Source organism: Myotis nattereri (assembly GCF_964212035.1).
Source record: "Myotis nattereri genome assembly, chromosome: 9".
NCBI lineage: Eukaryota > Metazoa > Chordata > Mammalia > Chiroptera > Vespertilionidae > Myotis > Myotis nattereri.
In genome coordinates, this window is record NC_138084.1 from 44,578,269 (window position 1) to 44,596,853 (window position 18,585).

The following is an 18,585-nucleotide window of genomic DNA, read 5'->3' on the forward strand; positions in this document are numbered from 1 at the left end:
AGGGGGCGACCCCCCGGTCAGGCGGGATGCGCGCCTGCGAGTCTCACGGGGATCTCGGAGCCGCTCCACGGTGGCTCCGGCCACGACCTTCTCTTCTCCTTAGTAACCGCGACGCGGCGGCCAGCCCTCTGGGCAGCAACCGGCAGCCGGCGCGTCTAACTACTACAAATCCCAGCAAGCCCCGCGGCCACTTCTGAGGGCAACCTCGCGTCAGCCAGCCGCGAACTACGGATCCCGATGGGCTCCGCGCGGCACGTCACGCCGTGGGCTCCAGCCAATCGGCTTCGGACAAGTAGGAGTGGGAGGGAGACGCCGAGGCACACAAGATGGCGGCGGCTGGACAGGGCGGGAGATCTGGTGGCGGCGGAGGCAGTAGTGGGGCTGGCGGTGGCTCTAGCTGCGGGACAGGCAGTGGCCGCAGCGGCTTGTTGGACAAGGTGAGGAGACAGCTCTGGGGGACGGTCCAGGCCAGCGGAGGCCTGGGGGGCGGCGAGCCCACCTTCCCATCCCCGCCCCCCTTTCCTTCAGGTTTCTCGGGGGAGTACGGGTCTGGCCCACCATGGGCACCCGACGGGCGCTTACAGCCCGCTCCCTCCCCACGTCAGACCCGGGCTCTTTCCTCGTTAGGTCTTTCCTTCTCGGACGCGCTCCTGGTCCTTTAATGCTGGCCACCACCGCTTCTCAGGGTAGATGACCCCATTATTCCCACGTTTCCACGCGGCCGTCGCTCTCCCTCGGCGGTGCGGGGGCTCCTGCGCGATGTGCCCATTTCACCGACGGGGAAAGCGGAGGCCCGAGGGAATGAGAGCGTCCGCTGGAAGGCGAGAGTCCCTGAGCTCCCCACCACGACTGCCACCCTTGCGTATCGCTAGGGGTTCACGTTTCTGGGCGTTTTGTCACGGACACCCCGAGTACTGGACTTAATTGAGTACTGACTTCCCCTGCTGGACCCCCGGGAAGCCTTTAGGATTTATCTTTTCTCTCGCCCCCCATTTCCCTCCCTTTCTGCTTCCACGTGCTCTAGGACCTAGAGTCTAGGGGAGGTGATCGAATTCGCGAGTTCGCTGCTTGTTCCTGCTTTGCCCCTTCCCCCCTCGCCCAGCCACGTTTTTAAAAACTACGGTCCTGGCAACAAGGGTTGAAAAGAAAAGGAAAAGGAAAACTCCGTTCTTGGGTTGTGCTTTCTTGTCCTTTGCAGAGCACAGCATCTTGGACGAAACGGTTGCATAGAGACCTGCGTCCCAGCCCTGGTTCTGCCTCCAGTTAATGACTGTGTGACCTTGGATGATGCGTATTCTTCCTGTGTGTTTGCTCTTCTGGAAGGAGGGTTTCGCCTTCAGGTTCCTTTCAGTTCTCATTGTAGGGCCCTGGGCCGGGCCAGTTTGATGGGAAATGTTAGGTGTGGGTCTTCTGATAGAGTCGGTAGTCAGTATTTTTTACTTTAATGGAAAACAGCTTTTGGACTTCCCTGTGCCTGACACATGGTAGGTGCTGGAGAAATGAGTAGGTATCCCATGGAGGGGTCCTGGTCTTTTTGCTTCTCTTTTGGTGTCGTCGGTTTTGAATGACATAATTCTCACACTCTGAGCCCTTCTTAAGGGACAGAATGTGTCCTGGGGGCTGGGTTCAGAGCACATTGCCCTCAAACATGCGAAAATGTTGGGACTTGATGGTCATTTTCATGCACAAATCCTGCCTTCCTGCCGGGTGAGCACCTCACAGCCTGTGCTCACCCTATTGACTGCGTTTGCCTTTCCCTCTGGTTGGATTACCACCAGCAAACATTAAGCGGGGCATTCTTTCTGCTAAGGTAGTGATCACTGAAAAGTGTATGGCACCCTGGTGTTACTGAAAGAACCTGGATTTGGGAATCATAACATGTGGGCTTTGAAGTAGCTACCTTCCGACTGTATGAATGCGTTGTTAACCTCACTACGCCTCCCTTTCTTCATCTGAAGTGTTAGGGTTTGGGGGAGAATCAAATGAGATGATATGCATTAATGATCTCCATAACCTGTAATGTCTAATACACATGTGTGATGGCCTAGGAATAAATCAAGAATCTTATTGTCAGAAAGTACTCAGTATTGATGAGTATAGGACCTGGGATATGCAGAATATTAAACATAGATGTTTTTGGTGTATTCAGTTGTGTACTTTTTACAGAAGTTCAAATGAGAGAGAGAAAATGATCCCTGAGTTCTAATTGGTAAGGGGGTAAGGCCCCAGGGGATGACCTCTTGTCTGAAGTGGAGCGGGGACTTTTTTGGGGGGGGGGGGGAGAGCGAGGGAAGGCATATACCAGTTAATGTCCTTGAGCAAAGTTACACAGATGGTGCCTGATGTTTCTTAGGTAGTGAGTTGATTGGACTGTTCTGTAAGAAACCTGTAGTGATGGGACTGAAGAGGGCATGGGCCCTAACTGGTTTGGCTCAGTGGGTAGAGTATCAGCCTGCAGAGTGAAGGGTCCTGGGTTCGATTGCAGCCAAGGGCACATGCCCGGGTTGTGAGCTCGATCTCCAGTAGGGGGGCGTGCAGGAGGCAGCCAGTCAGCGACTCTCTTATCATTGATGTTTCAGTCTTTTTCCCTCTCCCTTCCTCTCTGAAATCAAAGATAGATAGATAAATAAATAAATAAATAAATAAATAAATTTAAAAAAAGAGGGCATGGATTGCTTGAAGTAGCAGGAAGCTGTTGAAGGTTTTTGAGATTAAAGTGGGTTTAGGAAAATTATTCAGATAGTTTGGAGAGGTAAAAATTAAAAGCCTTCTGGTAAGGCCTTATACCAGTGGTTCTCAACCTTCTTAATGCTGCGACCCTTTAATACAGTTCCTCATGTTGTGGTGACCCCCCATTGCATTGTTACAAATTAAACATAATTAAAAGCATAGTGATTAATCACAAAAACAATATGTAATTATGTATGTATTTTCTGATGGTCTTAGGTGACCCCTGGGAAAGGGTCGTTTGACTCCCAAAGGGGTCGCGACCCACAGGTTGAGAACCGCTGCCTTATACCATAATAGTTGATAGGGATTAATGTAAAAAGAAAGACAAGTTTAAGTTCTAGTGTAGCATGATAAAAGCTGCATGGCTTTAGATAAGTTACTTGGTATTCCTGAATTTAAATTTTCTTATGTAAATATTGTGGATGCTCATCCTCCTATATAATATTTTTCATAACATGATATGGAGACTATCTACATCAGACCCCCTTGGAATCCTGGTTAAAAATACAGATTTCTGGACCTCATTCCAGACCTGAGTCAGATTCTCTAGATGTGGGGCCTGGACATCTGCGTGTTTTCACACATAGCTATTTATTTCCTCTACGTTTTAACAATTACTTCTGGGTTGAGAACTACTGTCCTAGATGACTTTTTAAATCTCTTCTGGTTCTGACATCTTAAGGTTTTTTTTTATTTGTTTATTAACTATTCTTCTTAATCAATAGTGTTTTCTCTAAAATGCTTTAATGAAGAGATCTTGAAGCTCATCTGTTCCAACCTCCTCATTTTGTAGACATGGATACAGTTGGAGAGGGGAAAAGAAGCAACTTGCCCAAGACCACACAGTGAGTTAGTGTCAGTCTAGAACAGCGGTTCTCAACCTGTGGGTCGCGACCCCTTTGGCGGTCGAACGACCCTTTCACAGGGGTCGCCTAAGACCATCCTGGATATCAGATATTTACATTACGATTCATAACAGTAGCAACATTACAGTTATGAAGTAGCAATGAAAATAATTTTATGGTTGGGTCACAGCATGAGGAACTGTATTTAAAGGGCCGGAAGGTTGAGAACCACTGATCTAGAACCTGGCCTCCCCAGTTAATCAGTTCTTTTACCTAAGTAAGAGAACTTAGTTGCCTCTCATTCTGGAGCAGGCCATGTGCTAGCTAATGTAGTAGTGGAAAGTACATCTGTTTTGAGATTGGAAGTCTTGGGCTTAAGCCTTGGCTTTGCCACCTACCAACCATGTTTCTCCATTCACTCTCAGTGATGGAATCTTAGTTTGTCAGGCTTCTGGATGGTATGCTTGTATCCTGACCCAGCTCTGACAAAGACAACGAACAGTTTTATGGCATTACTGTAAGTGTGTGTGTGTTTAAAGAAACAAGGTGCTGCTTTGGTCTGTTTTGCTCAGTGGTTAGCTCATTGGCCTGCACACACTAAAGGGTCAAGGTTCAATTCCCAGTCAAGAGCATATACCTGGGGTTGTGGGTTTTACCCCTGGACCCGGTCAGGAAGGCACCAATTGATGTGTCTCTCTCCCATCAATGCCTCTCTCTCCCTCCTGCCTCCCTTTTACTCTCTCTGAAAATCAATGGAAAACATATCCTCAGGTGAGGATTAAAAACAAAACAAGAAATAAGGTGCTGGATTTTTTAACATTGTGTTGCAAACTAAACTTTAATAGTATCTCAAAACTCCTTGTTTTTACTTTAAATTTAAAAACATTTTTGTGTCAAAGGACACTATCAAGAAAGTGAAAAGACAATTTACAGAATGAGAAAATATTTGCAAATCATATATCTAGTGCAGTGATGACGAACCTATGACATGCGTGTTAGAGGTGACACGCGAACTCATTTTTTTGGTTGATTTTTCTTTGTTAAATTACATTTAAATATATAAAATAAATATCAAAAAATTTCTATATGTGATATGGCATCAGAGTTAAGTTAGGGTTTTTCAAAATGCTGACACGCTGAGCTCAAAAGGTTCGCCATCACTGGTCTAGTGTCTAGACCAGTGGTTCTCAACCTGTGGGTCGCGACCCCTTTGGCGGTCGAGCGACCCTTTCACAGGGGTCACCTAAGACCACCCTGCATATCAGATATTTGCATTACAATTCATAACAGTAGCAACATTACAGTTATGAAGTAGCAACGAAAATAATTTTATGGTTGGGTCACAACATGAGGAACTGTATTTAAAGGGCCAGAAGGTTGAGAACCACTGGTCTAGACTATATAATCTTATATAACTCAATAAAAATCCCAATTTTAAAAAGAATAAAAGAATACGTGAATAGTTCCACAGAAGATCTATAGATGGCCAATAAGCACATGAAAAGAAGCTCAACATATTAGTCATTAGAGAAATTCAAATCAAAACCACAATGAGATACCACTTCACACCCACTGGACTGACTATAATAAAAAATTAAAAAAATATTGTTGGTGAGGAGGATGTGGAGAAATTGGAACCCTTTTACATTGCTGGTGGGAATGTAAAGTGATGCAGCTACTTTGGAAACCAGCATATCAGTTCCTCAGAGACTTAAACATAGCATTAACATGACTCAGCATATTCCACTTCTTGGTATAAACCCAAAAGAATTGAAAATGTAAGTCTTGCATGAAAACATGTATGCAAATTATAATAGCAGCATTCTTCACAATAGCCAAAAGGTAGCTACCACCCAAGTATTCCCCAAGTACTTGTTGATAGATGTATGTATAAACAAAATATTGTATATCCATGCAATAGAATATTTGGCTATACAAAGGAATAAAGTACTGATAGTTATTACAACCCGGAGGAACCTTCAATACATTATGTTGAGTGAGAGAAACCAGTCTCAAAAGGCTGCATATTGTATGATTCCATTTAGTATATAAAATGTCTAGAAAGGGCAGATCCATGCAGACAAAAAGTAGATTAGTGGTTGCCAGGGCTGAAGGGAGGCTGGGATGGGAGTGACTGCTTATGGCAGCGGTTCTCAACCTGTGGGTCGTGACCCCCTTGCCGGTCAAACAACCCGTTCACAGGGGTTGCCTAAGACCATTGGAAAACACATATATAATTACATATTGTTTTTGTGATTAATCACTATGCTTTAATTATGTTCAATTTGTAACAATGAAATGGGGGGTCACCACAACATGAGGAACTGTATTAAAGGGTCGCGGCATTAGGAAAGTTGAGAACCACTGGCTTATGGGTATGAGGTTTCTTTTTTGGGTGATGAATGTATTCTGAAATTAGGTAGTGGTGATAGTCGCACAACCTTGTGAGAATAATTTAAATTTAAAAAACGACTGAATTGTACATTTTAAAATGGCAAGTTTTACAGTATGTGAATTTTAAATTTTAATTTAAACTTAAAATTTCTATAGTGCTTATTGAGTAACGTATGAAGCTTCAAATTATTGATATTATTATTAACTTCGTATTCACCATTTTGTAGCTCAGTGATAATACAGAAGTTAATAACTACCATTTGCCCAGGTCCCTTTTTTGGCTATTGTCTGCACCATTTCTCTGCTGTGGTCTCCCTCTTATGAAATCTTAATAGTAGTTTTTCATATTACTTACTCAACCTTTCAGTAATATTTGACTCATTGATCACTTCCTTCTTGAAATATTTTCTTTATGTGGCTTCAAGAACACTTGTTTTTTTAAAAAATTGTATTTTATTGATTTTTTACAGAGAGGAAGGGAGAGGGATAGAGAGCCAGAAACATCGATGAGAGAGAAACATCGATCAGCTGCCTCCTGCACACTCCCCACTGGGGATGTGCCCGCAACCAAGGTACATGCCCTCGACCAGAATTGAACCCTGGACCCCTGAGTCCGCAGGCCGACGCTCTATCCACTGAGCCAAATCGGCCAGGGCCAAGAACACTTCTTGCTCTTGCTTTTCTTCCTCCTTCACTGGTCTCTCTGTTATTTATTTATTTGTTTGTTTGTTTATTTATTTGTTTATTTAATTTATTTAGTCTGTCTTCTTCCTGGCCTGTAAATATTGGCAAGTCCCTGGCCCTCTTCTCTATCTACATTTATTCCAGTGTCATGGCTTAAATATATTCTGTAAGTTGATGACTTCCACATTTCTATTTCCAACCTGGACCTCTCCTCTGATCCCTAGACTTACATATCTAACTGCCTACTTGCCATCTCTGTTTAAATGGTCTAATATATCTATTTTATATGTGATAACTATATAATAATATTACTGCTATAAATAGTGCTATGTTTATAGCCTTGTATATTATTTCATGTCGATGTGGATATGGAAAAATGCCAGAAGTGGGAACTTGAATCCAAGGTGCTAAGTTGTCTTCTGTAGGTGTGCACCATTTGAATTTCTGCCAACAATGTGTGCGAGAATCACTTGCCTCTAAGTTGCGCACCGTTTGGTAACCTTTTTCAGCCTCTGCAGATGAGGGAAATTGAAGCAGGGTTTGTCCAAAAAGTCACAACTCACTGGTGATATAACTTGGTTTTTAATTCAAAATGTTCTTTCCAACAGATTACACTGGATTTGCTGTTTTCCTATAGTTAAAACATGCTGGTAAAACATGAAAGTTGTTTGCCGATGAAGATACTAGTATATTAAAGGAGACCTTCCTCATTTTATTAGTGTCTGAAAGTTCATAGATATATATTTCCCGAATTTTGTGGTCACAAATGAAAGGATAACCAAGTGGAGATCTTTTCTGTACTCACATTTGGGCAGAACAGGAATGGGATGTGTGAGTTCACACTGTAGTCTCTAGCCCAGTGATGGCGAACCTTTTGAGCTCGGCGTGTCAGCATTTTGAAAAACCCTAACTTAACTCTGGTGCCGTGTCACATATAGAAATTTTTTGATCTTTGCAACCATAGTAAAACAAAGACTTATATTTTTGATATTTATTTTATATAATTAAATGCCATTTAACAAAGAAAAATCAACCCAAAAAAATGAGTTTGCATGTCACCTCTGACACACGTGTCATAGGTTCGCCATCACTGCTCTAGCCCATGTAAGCGTTGTGGTTTTGGGCTTATAGATTTTTGACTTCTCAGCATGGAGACTGGCAACATCCTGAGCACCACCTGATTCTAGTGACACTAGACTCCTTCACCTTCATTTCTAAGTGTTCTGTCTTTTAGATGTCCAACATCAGAAGATAAAGAGTAAATGGTACTATACTTAAGAATGTCCTTAAGGAAGTAGTTCATTTTACTTTCAGTAAGATGCCATATTTCTTGATGTACAACTCTTTATTTTACAGTGGAAGATTGATGATAAGCCTGTAAAAATTGACAAATGGGATGGATCAGCTGTGAAAAATTCTTTGGATGATTCTGCCAAAAAGGTACTTTCTTGAGGTGGGGGTCTGTTAGTGTGTGTACAGCTGATGGTTCATCTGCAAGATCTTTTTCGTCTATCGCTTGGAATGACCTTAGTTTTCCAGTGTTAGGAATTGAGCCAGAAAGCAGTTTCTAAAATCCTTATAGTGTATGTGCGGGAGCGTGTGTAAAAATGTAAATGTTAGCCACCTAACACCCCTCTTCAAGTTCTCTAACATTTCAGTTTCAGAAAGCTGTTAATCTGTTGTTTTTAGGTTAATTAGCTAAGAGCCAAGAAGGTTGAGGGAATATAACACATTGATCCATGATTGGTCATCTCTCTATTTTAGTTTCATCCAAGGGAATAAGTTGAGGATTTTAAAAAATATATGAGAAGTTGATGAGCTTTTTCTTTGGGATCTGTTATAAACAGCTTGAGTCCTTTTGCTTGGAATGATAAAATTCTGATTAGAAAGAACTACCATGTAATTTATATGATTCCAATATAGCTTTTATCATGGAAATTAAGAATAAAAGCAGGTTCTAGGAAGGAAGCATTCCTGTTAGCCTGATTCCTTGTTCTTCTCACTAGGTACTTCTGGAAAAGTACAAGTATGTGGAGAATTTTGGTCTAATTGACGGTCGCCTCACCATCTGTACCATCTCCTGTTTCTTTGCCATAGTGGCTTTGATTTGGGATTATATGCACCCTTTTCCAGAGTCCAAGCCTGTTTTGGCGTTGTGTGTCATATCATATCCTTTATTTATACTCAGGTTTGTTTTCTAGTGACTGTTTTAAAATCTTTACTGTTAACCTCCCTGTTTCCAAAAAAACAAACTTTGATCTGGGGATCTGCCAATGTTAGAATTTAATATTATCAGCTATGGAAATCTGTAAATTTATCTAGTAATTATCACTGACATTTTAGATTTAATATGTTTATTTTATCTTTAATTCTATTTAGTTATTAATAGAGGTCATAATCCAGGTGTGAGCACCTGATAGCAAAACACAATAATGATGACCTAGCTCTTCTTATTTCTAGTCTAGAACTTCTCCCATTAGACCAGGTTGCTTCAAGCCACTCATACCAGGATATTAGGAAAGGATCAGATATTGAAGGTTAGATCTGTGTCAGGTTTCCTTGAAGCTGGGAGGCTGGACTGGGAGTTACTGAGCATGAGGTATATAGGTGTGGCTTGTGTAACAGTGGGAATAAGAACCTATTGTGGAACTAGAGAAACCTGGGTTCGAAATCCAGGTGGTTTTGTGATCTTGTGCTAATAAGAACTCTTTTTTGGAACTGTTTGAATGTTGCTCATTTGTAAATATGGGTAATATACACTCAGAATTATCATTTTGGTAGGCAGTTTACTTTTCTTAACAGTGTTACCACAATCTGAAATATTTCTAAAGTCTTCACTTTGGGAATTTCTCTTCAAAGGTATTTTGCAAGCCATTTAATAAATCACGTTCTGGTCAAAAATGCTATTATCCAAATTGATCCCAAATCATAGTCCCCACACGTGGCATCTACAAATCATCTCATTATGAAATTTTTCACTATACTTTCCTGCCTCTCACTGTCATACAATTTAAATTATACAGTGTATACAAAGCTCTTATGCCAATTTCTGGCACATAATAGGTTCTCAAAATAGTAGTTAATACTGTCAGAAACTGAATATAATAAGTTCCATGTATATGAAGTAATTGTTCTTATAGTAAGTTAATCTGAAGTCACTTATCTTCTCTTTTAATGACTCATGAAATTGATTGAGTTTGGTTAAGTTCACTGTGATTATTAGGTTTGTATTTTATAGAGAAATAAGCCCAAGTCTTGACAAACTAGGTAACAGGATCTTCTTATACATGTTACTATTGAACAGAAAAAATGAGAGCCGGTTTATGCCCTTCCCTTTTGAATTTCCCCTTTGAACAGAAAAGGTAAGAGCTGATTTTCTTTCTTCCCCTTTGAAGTATTCTAACCTGAGAGCCTTGCTTCTCTTGGTACATAGACATAAGGATGAAAATGAAATGGCTAAATAGTCAGTGTTTTTACAGCAAGACAGAAATCTTTAGTGGTGTTTGTAGCCCTTGCTTGTCAATATGTGTTAGTTCTCTTTTGTGAGTATGTTTGTGTCTTTTCCCCTTAACCTTATTCGAACCTATTTTGTGATGATGGGGATCCTGACCATTTATACCTCGTATAAGGAGAAGAGCATCTTTCTCGTGGCCCATAGGAAAGATCCTACAGGGATGGATCCTGATGATATTTGGCAACTGTCCTCCAGTCTCAAAAGGTATGACTATCCTCATAGATTCTTAAATCCTGGTGTTGGCTTTTCCCTGGGTGTTGAGTCATTTTCAGCAACAGACTATTGTATGCCTACTCTACGCAGATCATACTAGTCATGTAAAATGAAGAAAGGATTATGAATGATCTATAAAGTTTTTCTTAGCATTGCAGCTCTGATCTTGTATTATCACAGATATGCTCTGAGGATTAACTCTGGGGGAAAGTACTTCGGTGGAGAATGAAGAATTATTCTCTTTTTCCTGTGGCTAATTAACTGAGTTAATTAGGGTGCAGACTTATAAAGGCCAAAGGTGTAAAGTCAGTTATCTTTGAAGAATTCCATTAGCTTCCATTTCTTCTTTGCAATCAGGAATCTCTGAAGCAATGTACCAGGCAACTCAGAGGACAATTCAGTCTGTTTCTGACCAGCAGTAGGTATAACTTTGTCCAGCTGACAGCTGAGATTTTTCTAGATATCTAGAATAGGGTTCAAATTCCAGCTCATCTATTTCCAGCTGTGTGACTTCTGGTATGTCATGTAAACTATTTGAGCTTTAGGAGGGTCAAAAATGACTTGTATCATTGTTCAGAAGATGAGTTACTAGTTATAATAATAGCAAATTTCTATTGAGCGTATAGTGGTTATTGTGCTAAGTACATTATCTCATATAAACCTTAGAACAACTCCTTTTTTAAATAAGAACACAGGCCCAAAGAGTCCAGTTAATTCTTTCAGGGTCATACAGCTGAAAAGTGAATTCCACCAAATATTCCAGCACACACCTGAGCCAAGAATTCATGCTTTTTTTTAAAGATTTTTTTAAAAATTGATTATTTTTTTAGAGATGAAGGAGGGGTGGGGGGAGAAACATCAATGTGAGAGCAGAACATCGATTGACTACTTCCTGCACGCCCCCTACCAGGGATCGAATCACAACCCAGGCATGTGCCCTGATCGGGAATCAAACTGGCAACCTTTCGGTGCACAGGGTAATGTCCAGCCAACTGAGCCACATCAGCCAGGGTAGAATTCATGCTCTTAGTCATAATCCTAAAAACATAGTACAGTTTCTAGCATGTAGTAGGCTCTCATATTACAAGTACAGTTATTCACAAATAGAAGGTAAGTACAGCATCAGTGTAAAAAAGCTGCTCATTACCAACTTGTTGAGATGCCTGTGAAGAGAAGCAGACCTTCCTTCTGATGTTGCAGCTGAGTTCTTATCTCCTCCTGGCAGTGCTCCTAGCTGCCCTTTTGGCCTGTGCCAGGACACTGAAACATAGCTGCAGAATTCTAGACCCTATATCATCTTGATTTCATTATTTTCATTCTGACTTGTCTTTCTTAAGCAGCTTTATTGAATTATAATTCACCTACCATACAGTTTACCCATTTAAAGTGTATACAGTTCAGTAGTTGCTAGTGTATTTACAGATATTTACAGTTGTCACCACAATCAATTTTAGAACATTTTCTTCACTTCACAAAGAAAGCTATATCCTATCCTCCCATTCCACACAACCTTAAGTAACCACTGTTCTACTTTCTGTCACTATAGACTTTCTTGTTTTGGATATTTCATATGAATGAATCTTATAACATGTGTTTTCTTTTGTAACAAGCTTCTTTCACTTAGCCTAATGTTCTCAAGGTTCATCTGTGGTGTAGCATGTGTCAATATTTCATTCCTTTTTATGCTGAAGAATGCAATACACAGCATGTATATATTGCATTTTGCTTACCCATTTATTAGTTGGTGGACATTTGAGTTTCCATCTTTTGGCTGTTATGAATAATGGTGCTCTAAACATTTATGTACATTTTTGTGTGGATATGCATTGCCCTTTTTTGGGTAATATACCTAGGAGAGGAATTGCTGGATCCAATTTTAACTCTTTTTAAATTGGTTGAGGAAATGCCAGATTGTTTTCCAAAACAGCTGCACCATTTTACAATCTGACTAGCTTTGTATGAGGGTTCTGATTTTTCCATATTTCCTTCTGATTTTTACCAATTGCCACATTATTGATGTCTCTGGAGAGGAAATAATGCCACCTCTTTTCCTTCTGATTGCAGTTAAATATAGACCCACTTCTCTTTACTTGAAGAAAGCTTCTGGTTCATTGATACTCTCTCTAACATAGCTCTTTCCAGAAATCTTAGTGGATGATGATTCTAGTACTTCAGCCTCTCAGTTTTACTTTCTCTTTTCTGTTTGGTTATCTTGTTTTCTACCAAGTCTTACCCCCTACCCCCACCCCACCCCCACCCCATCCCCCCCACTGCCCAGAGAGGGAGGGAGAGATAGAAACATCAATGAAGAGAGAGAATCATTGATTAGCTGCCCCCTGCATGCTCCACACTGGGGATCGAGCCTGCAACCCAGGCATATGCCCTGACCAGGAGTCGAATTGCGACTTTCTGGTTCATAGGTCGATGCTCAACCACTGAGCTACGCCGGTTGGGCTCTACCAAGTCTTTAGCACTTATTTCCCTGGTCATATACTAGACCTTGCTATTACTGATAGGCAAGTACCTTCAATAACTTCAGTTTTAAGTATCCCACCCTCTGGCCACTACTTCGTATTTTTCTAGTCTATCTCCTTGTAGTTCTCTTGTCCTAACAGTTCCTCAGTTCCATTGGCTTCCATTGAGCCTGCCACCTTTTCACTTTACTGTCCTTCCCCTCACTTTCTCCTTACCCAGCTTAGATTCCATGGCATTTCTGTAGTCCAGTTACTCTCTCACTGTCTAGGATCTTTCATATCTTCTCTACCCTCAAACCTCCTCCTCTCCTCCTGCGCCTTTACTCTCAGTCTCTTTTGTTCCTGAGAAGATGGAAGCAACGGGAAGTCTCGCATCATTACCTGCTCATCATATTCCGCCTTTGTAAGTTCCTGTCTGATGCTGCCTCTCCATTTGTCCGCTAGATTCTTACCCCTTCTCATCCACTTGATGTTTCTCCTTCTGCTGAATTATTCTTTCTAACATACAAACCTGCTGTCATTTCATTTCTTCCAACTAAAAAAAGTTGTTTTCTTTCTCCTTACTCTCCTCGCACAGTGTTCCCATTTCTCTGTCCCCTTGTCCTCTTCTCCCATTTTATCTTCTGATCTGCTCCTCTTTACTTCTCTTTCCTCATCGTACTTGACCTATCAGCAGCATTTGACACAGTGGATCACTCTCTCCTTGTTACACTTTCTTTCTTTTTAAAACAGGCTTCAAGGATACCATAATCTTCTAATTTTCTTCTTACTGTAATGTCGGTTTCTTAGTCCTATAATTCTTCATTATTCCCTTTCTCTAAATTTGAGATGCGACCAGTGGTTGTTCCCAGCACCTCTTCTCTATATTCACTCATTAAGTGTAAACGTACTAGACTTTCAAGACTTTAAATACCATCTATATCAGGGGTCCTCAAACTTTTTAAACAGGGCCAGTTCACTGTCCCTCAGACTGTTGGAGGGCCGGACTATAGTTAAAAAAAAACTATGAACAAATTCCTATGCACACTGCACATATCTTATTTTGAAGTAAAAAAACAAAACGGGAACAAATAAAATATTTGTATTTGCATGTGGCCCGCGGGCCGTAGTTTGAGGACCCCTGATATGATGAAGTTCTTTAAATCTGAGTTTTCATCCTAGCCCTCTACTCTGAATTATCCCAGCTTTCTATTTAACACTGGATCCTAATGAGCATCTCAAAATGAACACATCTAAAACATAACTCTGCTATCCCTCATTTAAACCTGCCTCAATAAATGGCAACTCCATCCTTCTAATTACTTAGGTCAGAACTCTGACCTCACTTCTCTCTCTCAGTTCTTCCAACAAATCCTGTCAGCCCTACCTTCTAAGTATATTCATTCTGACCACTAAACATCTCCACTGCTACCATCATCTCTCAATTAGGCTACTGTAATAATGTCCTAATGGACCTCTACAGCTGCTCTCCCTGCCCATAGTTTATTCCCAGTACAACAGGCAGAGTGATCATTTTAAAACTTAAGGCAGATCAACTCAGTCCCCTGCTCAAAACTCTTACTCATAGGAAAAAAAAAACAAAAAACAAAAACTGAAAAATTAAGCATAGCTTGGAAATCCATACTTATTTATTTTCTGCACCCCATACACATGCATACACACCCCTCATCTCTTGTGGCTTTTAGCCTCCTACTCTGTTATGTTCTTTCTCATTGGTCTCTTTTCTGTTCTTCACACATTCCAGGCATGTTCTTGTCTCAGGACCTTTGCATTTGCTGTTTCCTCTGCCTGGATAGTCTTTTTTCAGGTAGCTTTATTATTCCTACTTTAGGGCTCTGCTCAAGCATCGTATTTTTTACTTTATTGTTGGTTTCCTTACACACACTAAAGTTCTCAAAGACAGGTTTGTCCTTGTGTTTACTGCTCTATGTCCTTAGCATGTAATACTGCCTGACATGCATAGTTGGGGCTGAATAAAATATTTATTGAATTAGTCATTAACTATTTCTAAAATGCATTAGATCACAACTCATCAGATCATGTTCTGCCATCAAAGCCATGGAACTGCCAATGGAACTGGATCCAAAAGTCCAAATATTGGTGTGATATCAGCAGTAGTTGGTCTTCACTCCTAGCTCTCTAGGTGTGACAAATAACTGGCTAGATGACAGTGATTAAGTTATGATTTTTTTTTCAACACTGGTTAATGATAGGCACTGTTTTAACCATGACAGTGATCCTGAAAAGTAGGTGGTAGTTTTCCTATTTTAAATGCATAGGAACAGGCTAAAACAACTGCTTCCTTTAAAGGTAATTCCAGCCTGACAGTCCATTGAATCTGTCCTAATTAAATGGAGGCAGAAACAGGTGGCAATAGGGGAAGACTGTGAGCCCGCCAGAGGTTGATGTTATAAACCTTTCTAAATGGATGGAGATAGTAAAGGCCTTCAAGATTCCTTAAGGTGTAGCTAAGGAATCTCTAGAGTTCATGGAGCAAAAGACATCCCTTACCTAGCATCAGGGTAGAACATGGAGCTAGATTGATTACAGGGTCTAAGGATTGAGCAGCCTGGAATTGGGAAGCACCTATGAAAACAAAGGTTCTTCATTTACTTACAAAAATGTGATTGCCCAGCAAGTGCCAAGCTAAGAATAGGATACAAACAAGACAAACATTTTTCCCTTAAGAATCTCTGAGTCCAGTGAAGAATACAAATACCAAAAAAAAAAAAAGAATACAAATACATAAACATTATTTCTATAGGTAATTTCATTGATAGCATGGGAGCCTGTCATTGAACTTGGCATATGATAGGCACTCAGTGTTTGACTATTGATTGATGGTGCTGTGGAAGACAAGGGGGAGACATCTGACCTAATTTGGGAAAGCTTTCTCAGAGAAGTTTAAGACCTGATATTAACAAACTAGAGGCCCAGTGCACGACGTTTGTGCACAGGGGCGCGGGGAGGAGGGGGAAAAGTTCCTCAGCCCGGCCTGCACCCTCTTGGGGGAGCTGCTGGCAGGCAGACATCCCCCGAGGGGTTCTTAGCGCTGCCTGGGGGGTGGGAGAGGCTCCCACCAGTGCCACTGTGCTTGCCAGCCGCGAGCCCAGCTTCTAGCTGAGTGGTGCTCCCCCCTGTGGGAGCGCACTGACCACCAGGGGGCAGCTCCTGCATTGAGCGTCTGCTCCCTGGTGGTCAGTGCGTGTCATAGCGACTGGTCGTTCTGCTGTTCAGTCGATTTGCATATTAGCCTTTTACTATATAGGATGGGAACCAGTCAGTTGAGATTGGAGAGAAGTGGCTCCTAGGAAGACGCTTCTAGCACAACAAGTAATAAAGTCCAGAGGTGAGAGATGTTCCATATGGCTTAACAGTTTATGACAAGATAAAGGAGGTACACAGGAATTAAATGAGGAACACAAAGCAACACCTATGAATCAACATTTGTATCTTGAAGGCAGTTTTCTGAGAGAAATCTTTGTGTAGGCTTCTCACCTCTATTCTTCGAAAATACTTGGTGCTCTGCCTTTACTGGGTGAATCTCTTCCTTTGGTTTTTTATGGTTTTTGATTTGTTTTTGCTTAGGTTTGATGACAAATACACTCTGAAGCTGACCTTCATCAGTGGAAGAACAAAGCAGCAGCGGGAAGCTGAGTTCACCAGGTCCATTGCTAAGTTTTTTGACCACAGCGGGACACTGGTCATGGATGCATATGAGCCTGAAATATCAAGACTCCATGACAGTCTTGCCACAGAAAGAAAAATAAAATAGCCAATTCTAAAAGCAGCCATCTTTTTGCAAGATCATGCAAAATTACGGGGTGAGAAGGAAAGAAGCAATGTAAAAAATGTTAAATGTTACTGTTTTGTCCTGAAATTTAGTCCATTCTGGATAAATAGGATTTTCTATCTGAGATATGAGAAATTATAGCTCTGATATCTAGCTGTAGCTTCCTTGGTCTGCTGATTACACTGTTTTCATTTGCTTTTCTGGAGAAGCATTTTTGCTAAAAACTGAACAGACTTTCTCCTTCATATCTAGCAGAATAGTATAGCTTTGTGCCATGCAGAGTATTAAGACTCAGTTTTTAAAATTGTCCATCTGTTGCTGACTTTATTGTGTTAATTCCTGTTTCAATAGCTGTTTTAATTGTATCCTTAACTCAGGATACAATTACTTGTATACATCTTCACACACCATTTTTTGTGGTGTGTATATATCTGACAAGGTGAATTGGGGAAAAACCCAGCTTTTTAATTTGTTTAAAATAGACCCTCTGCCTGTTACATTTTGTGTGCTCTTAACCGATTAAAGAAGCCAATGACATTTTTAGTTTTATATTGTCTATGCTTTCCACTAGTATATCCCTGTTGATTTGCTGATTTGTTTGTGTCCTTTATTAACTGCCATTTTCTAAAATTTTTTTCAATAAAAAGAAGATTTGAAAAACTGGAGTTTTTTTTTTTTTTTTTTTTTTTTTTTTTTTTTTTTTTTTTTTTTTTTATTTTTTTTTAATTTTTTTATTGCTTAAAGTATTACAAAGGGTATTACATATGTGTCCATTTTATCCCCCCGCCCTAGACAGTCCCCCAGCCTCCCCTATCCCCCAGTGTCTTATGTCCATTGGTTATGCTTATACGCATGCATACAAGTCCTTTAGTTGATCTCTTACTCCCCTCCCTCCTGCCCCCCAACCCTCCCCGGCCTTCCCACTGCAGTTTGACAATCTGTTTGAGGCAGCTCTGCCTCTGAATCTATTATTGTTCAAAAGTTTATAATGGTCTCTATTATCCATGAATGAGATCATGTGGTATGTTTCCTTCATTGACTGGCTTATTTCACTTAGCATAATGCTCTCCAGTTCCATCCATGACGTTGCAAATGGTAAGAGTTCCTTCCTTTTTAGAGCAGCATAGTATTCCATCGTGTAGATGTACCACAGTTTTCTAATCCATTCATCTACTGATGGGCACTTAGGCTGTTTCCAGATCTTAGCTATGGTGAATTGTGCTGCTATGAACATAGGGGTGCATATATCTTTTCTGATTGGTGTTTCTGGTTTCTTGGGATATATTCCTAGAAGTGGGATCACAGGGTCAAATGGGAGTTCCATTTTCAGTTTTTTAAGGAAACTCCATACTGTCTTCCATAGTGGCTGCACCAGTCTGCATTCCCACCAGCAGTGCACAAGTGTTCCTTTTTCTCCACATCCTCTCCAGCACTTGTCGTTTGTTGATTTGTTGATGATAGCCAGTCTGACAGGTGTGAGATGGTACCTCATTGTTGTTTTGATTTGCATCTCTCGGATGATTAGTGACTTTGAGCATGTTTTCATATGTCTCTTGGCTTTCTGAATGTCCTCTTTTGAAAGGTGTCTATTTAGGTCCTTTGCCCATTTTTTGATTGGATTGTTTATCTTCCTTTTGTTAAGTTGTATGAGTTCCCTATAGATTTTGGAGATTAGGCCCTTATCAGATATGACATTGGCAAATATGTTTTCCCACACAGTGGGTTTTCTCGTTGTTTTGTTGATGGTTTCTTTTGCTGTGCAGAAGCTTTTTATTTTGATGTAGTCCCATTTGTTCATTTTCTCTTTAGTTTCAAGTGCCCTAGGAGCTGTATCAGTGAAGAAATTGCTTCGGCATATGTCTGAGATTTTGTTGCCTTTGGATTCTTCTAGAATTTTTATGGTTTCCTGTCGTACATTTAAGTCCTTTATCCATTTTG

General features: G+C 40.8%; 1 protein-coding gene across 1 annotated transcript; it reads left to right on the forward strand.

The window, feature by feature from the left end:
- Positions 1-302: 302 nt before the first annotated feature.
- Positions 303-17,184, forward strand: SPCS2 (signal peptidase complex subunit 2). The gene is made up of 5 exons (XM_081100070.1): positions 303-437; positions 8,010-8,093; positions 8,660-8,820; positions 10,237-10,371; positions 16,443-17,184. The coding sequence occupies exons 1-5, from the start codon at positions 327-329 to the stop codon at positions 16,627-16,629; spliced, it is 678 nt and encodes a 225-aa protein (XP_080956196.1). The 5' UTR covers positions 303-326; the 3' UTR covers positions 16,630-17,184.
- The last annotated feature ends 1,401 nt before the right edge of the window (positions 17,185-18,585 follow it).

What these genes read in the sequence shown, in the direction of transcription:
- SPCS2 (XM_081100070.1), top strand. Translation starts at nt 327, where the DNA reads ATGGCGGCGGCTGGACAGGGCGGGAGATCTGGTGGCGGCGGAGGCAGT. An exon ending in TGGATGATTCTGCCAAAAAG is followed by an intron (nt 8,094 to 8,659) that starts GTACTTTCTTGA and finishes TCTTCTCACTAG; the next exon opens with GTACTTCTGGAAAAGTACAA. An exon ending in TTGGCGTTGTGTGTCATATC is followed by an intron (nt 8,821 to 10,236) that starts ATATCCTTTATT and finishes CCTTATTCGAAC; the next exon opens with CTATTTTGTGATGATGGGGA.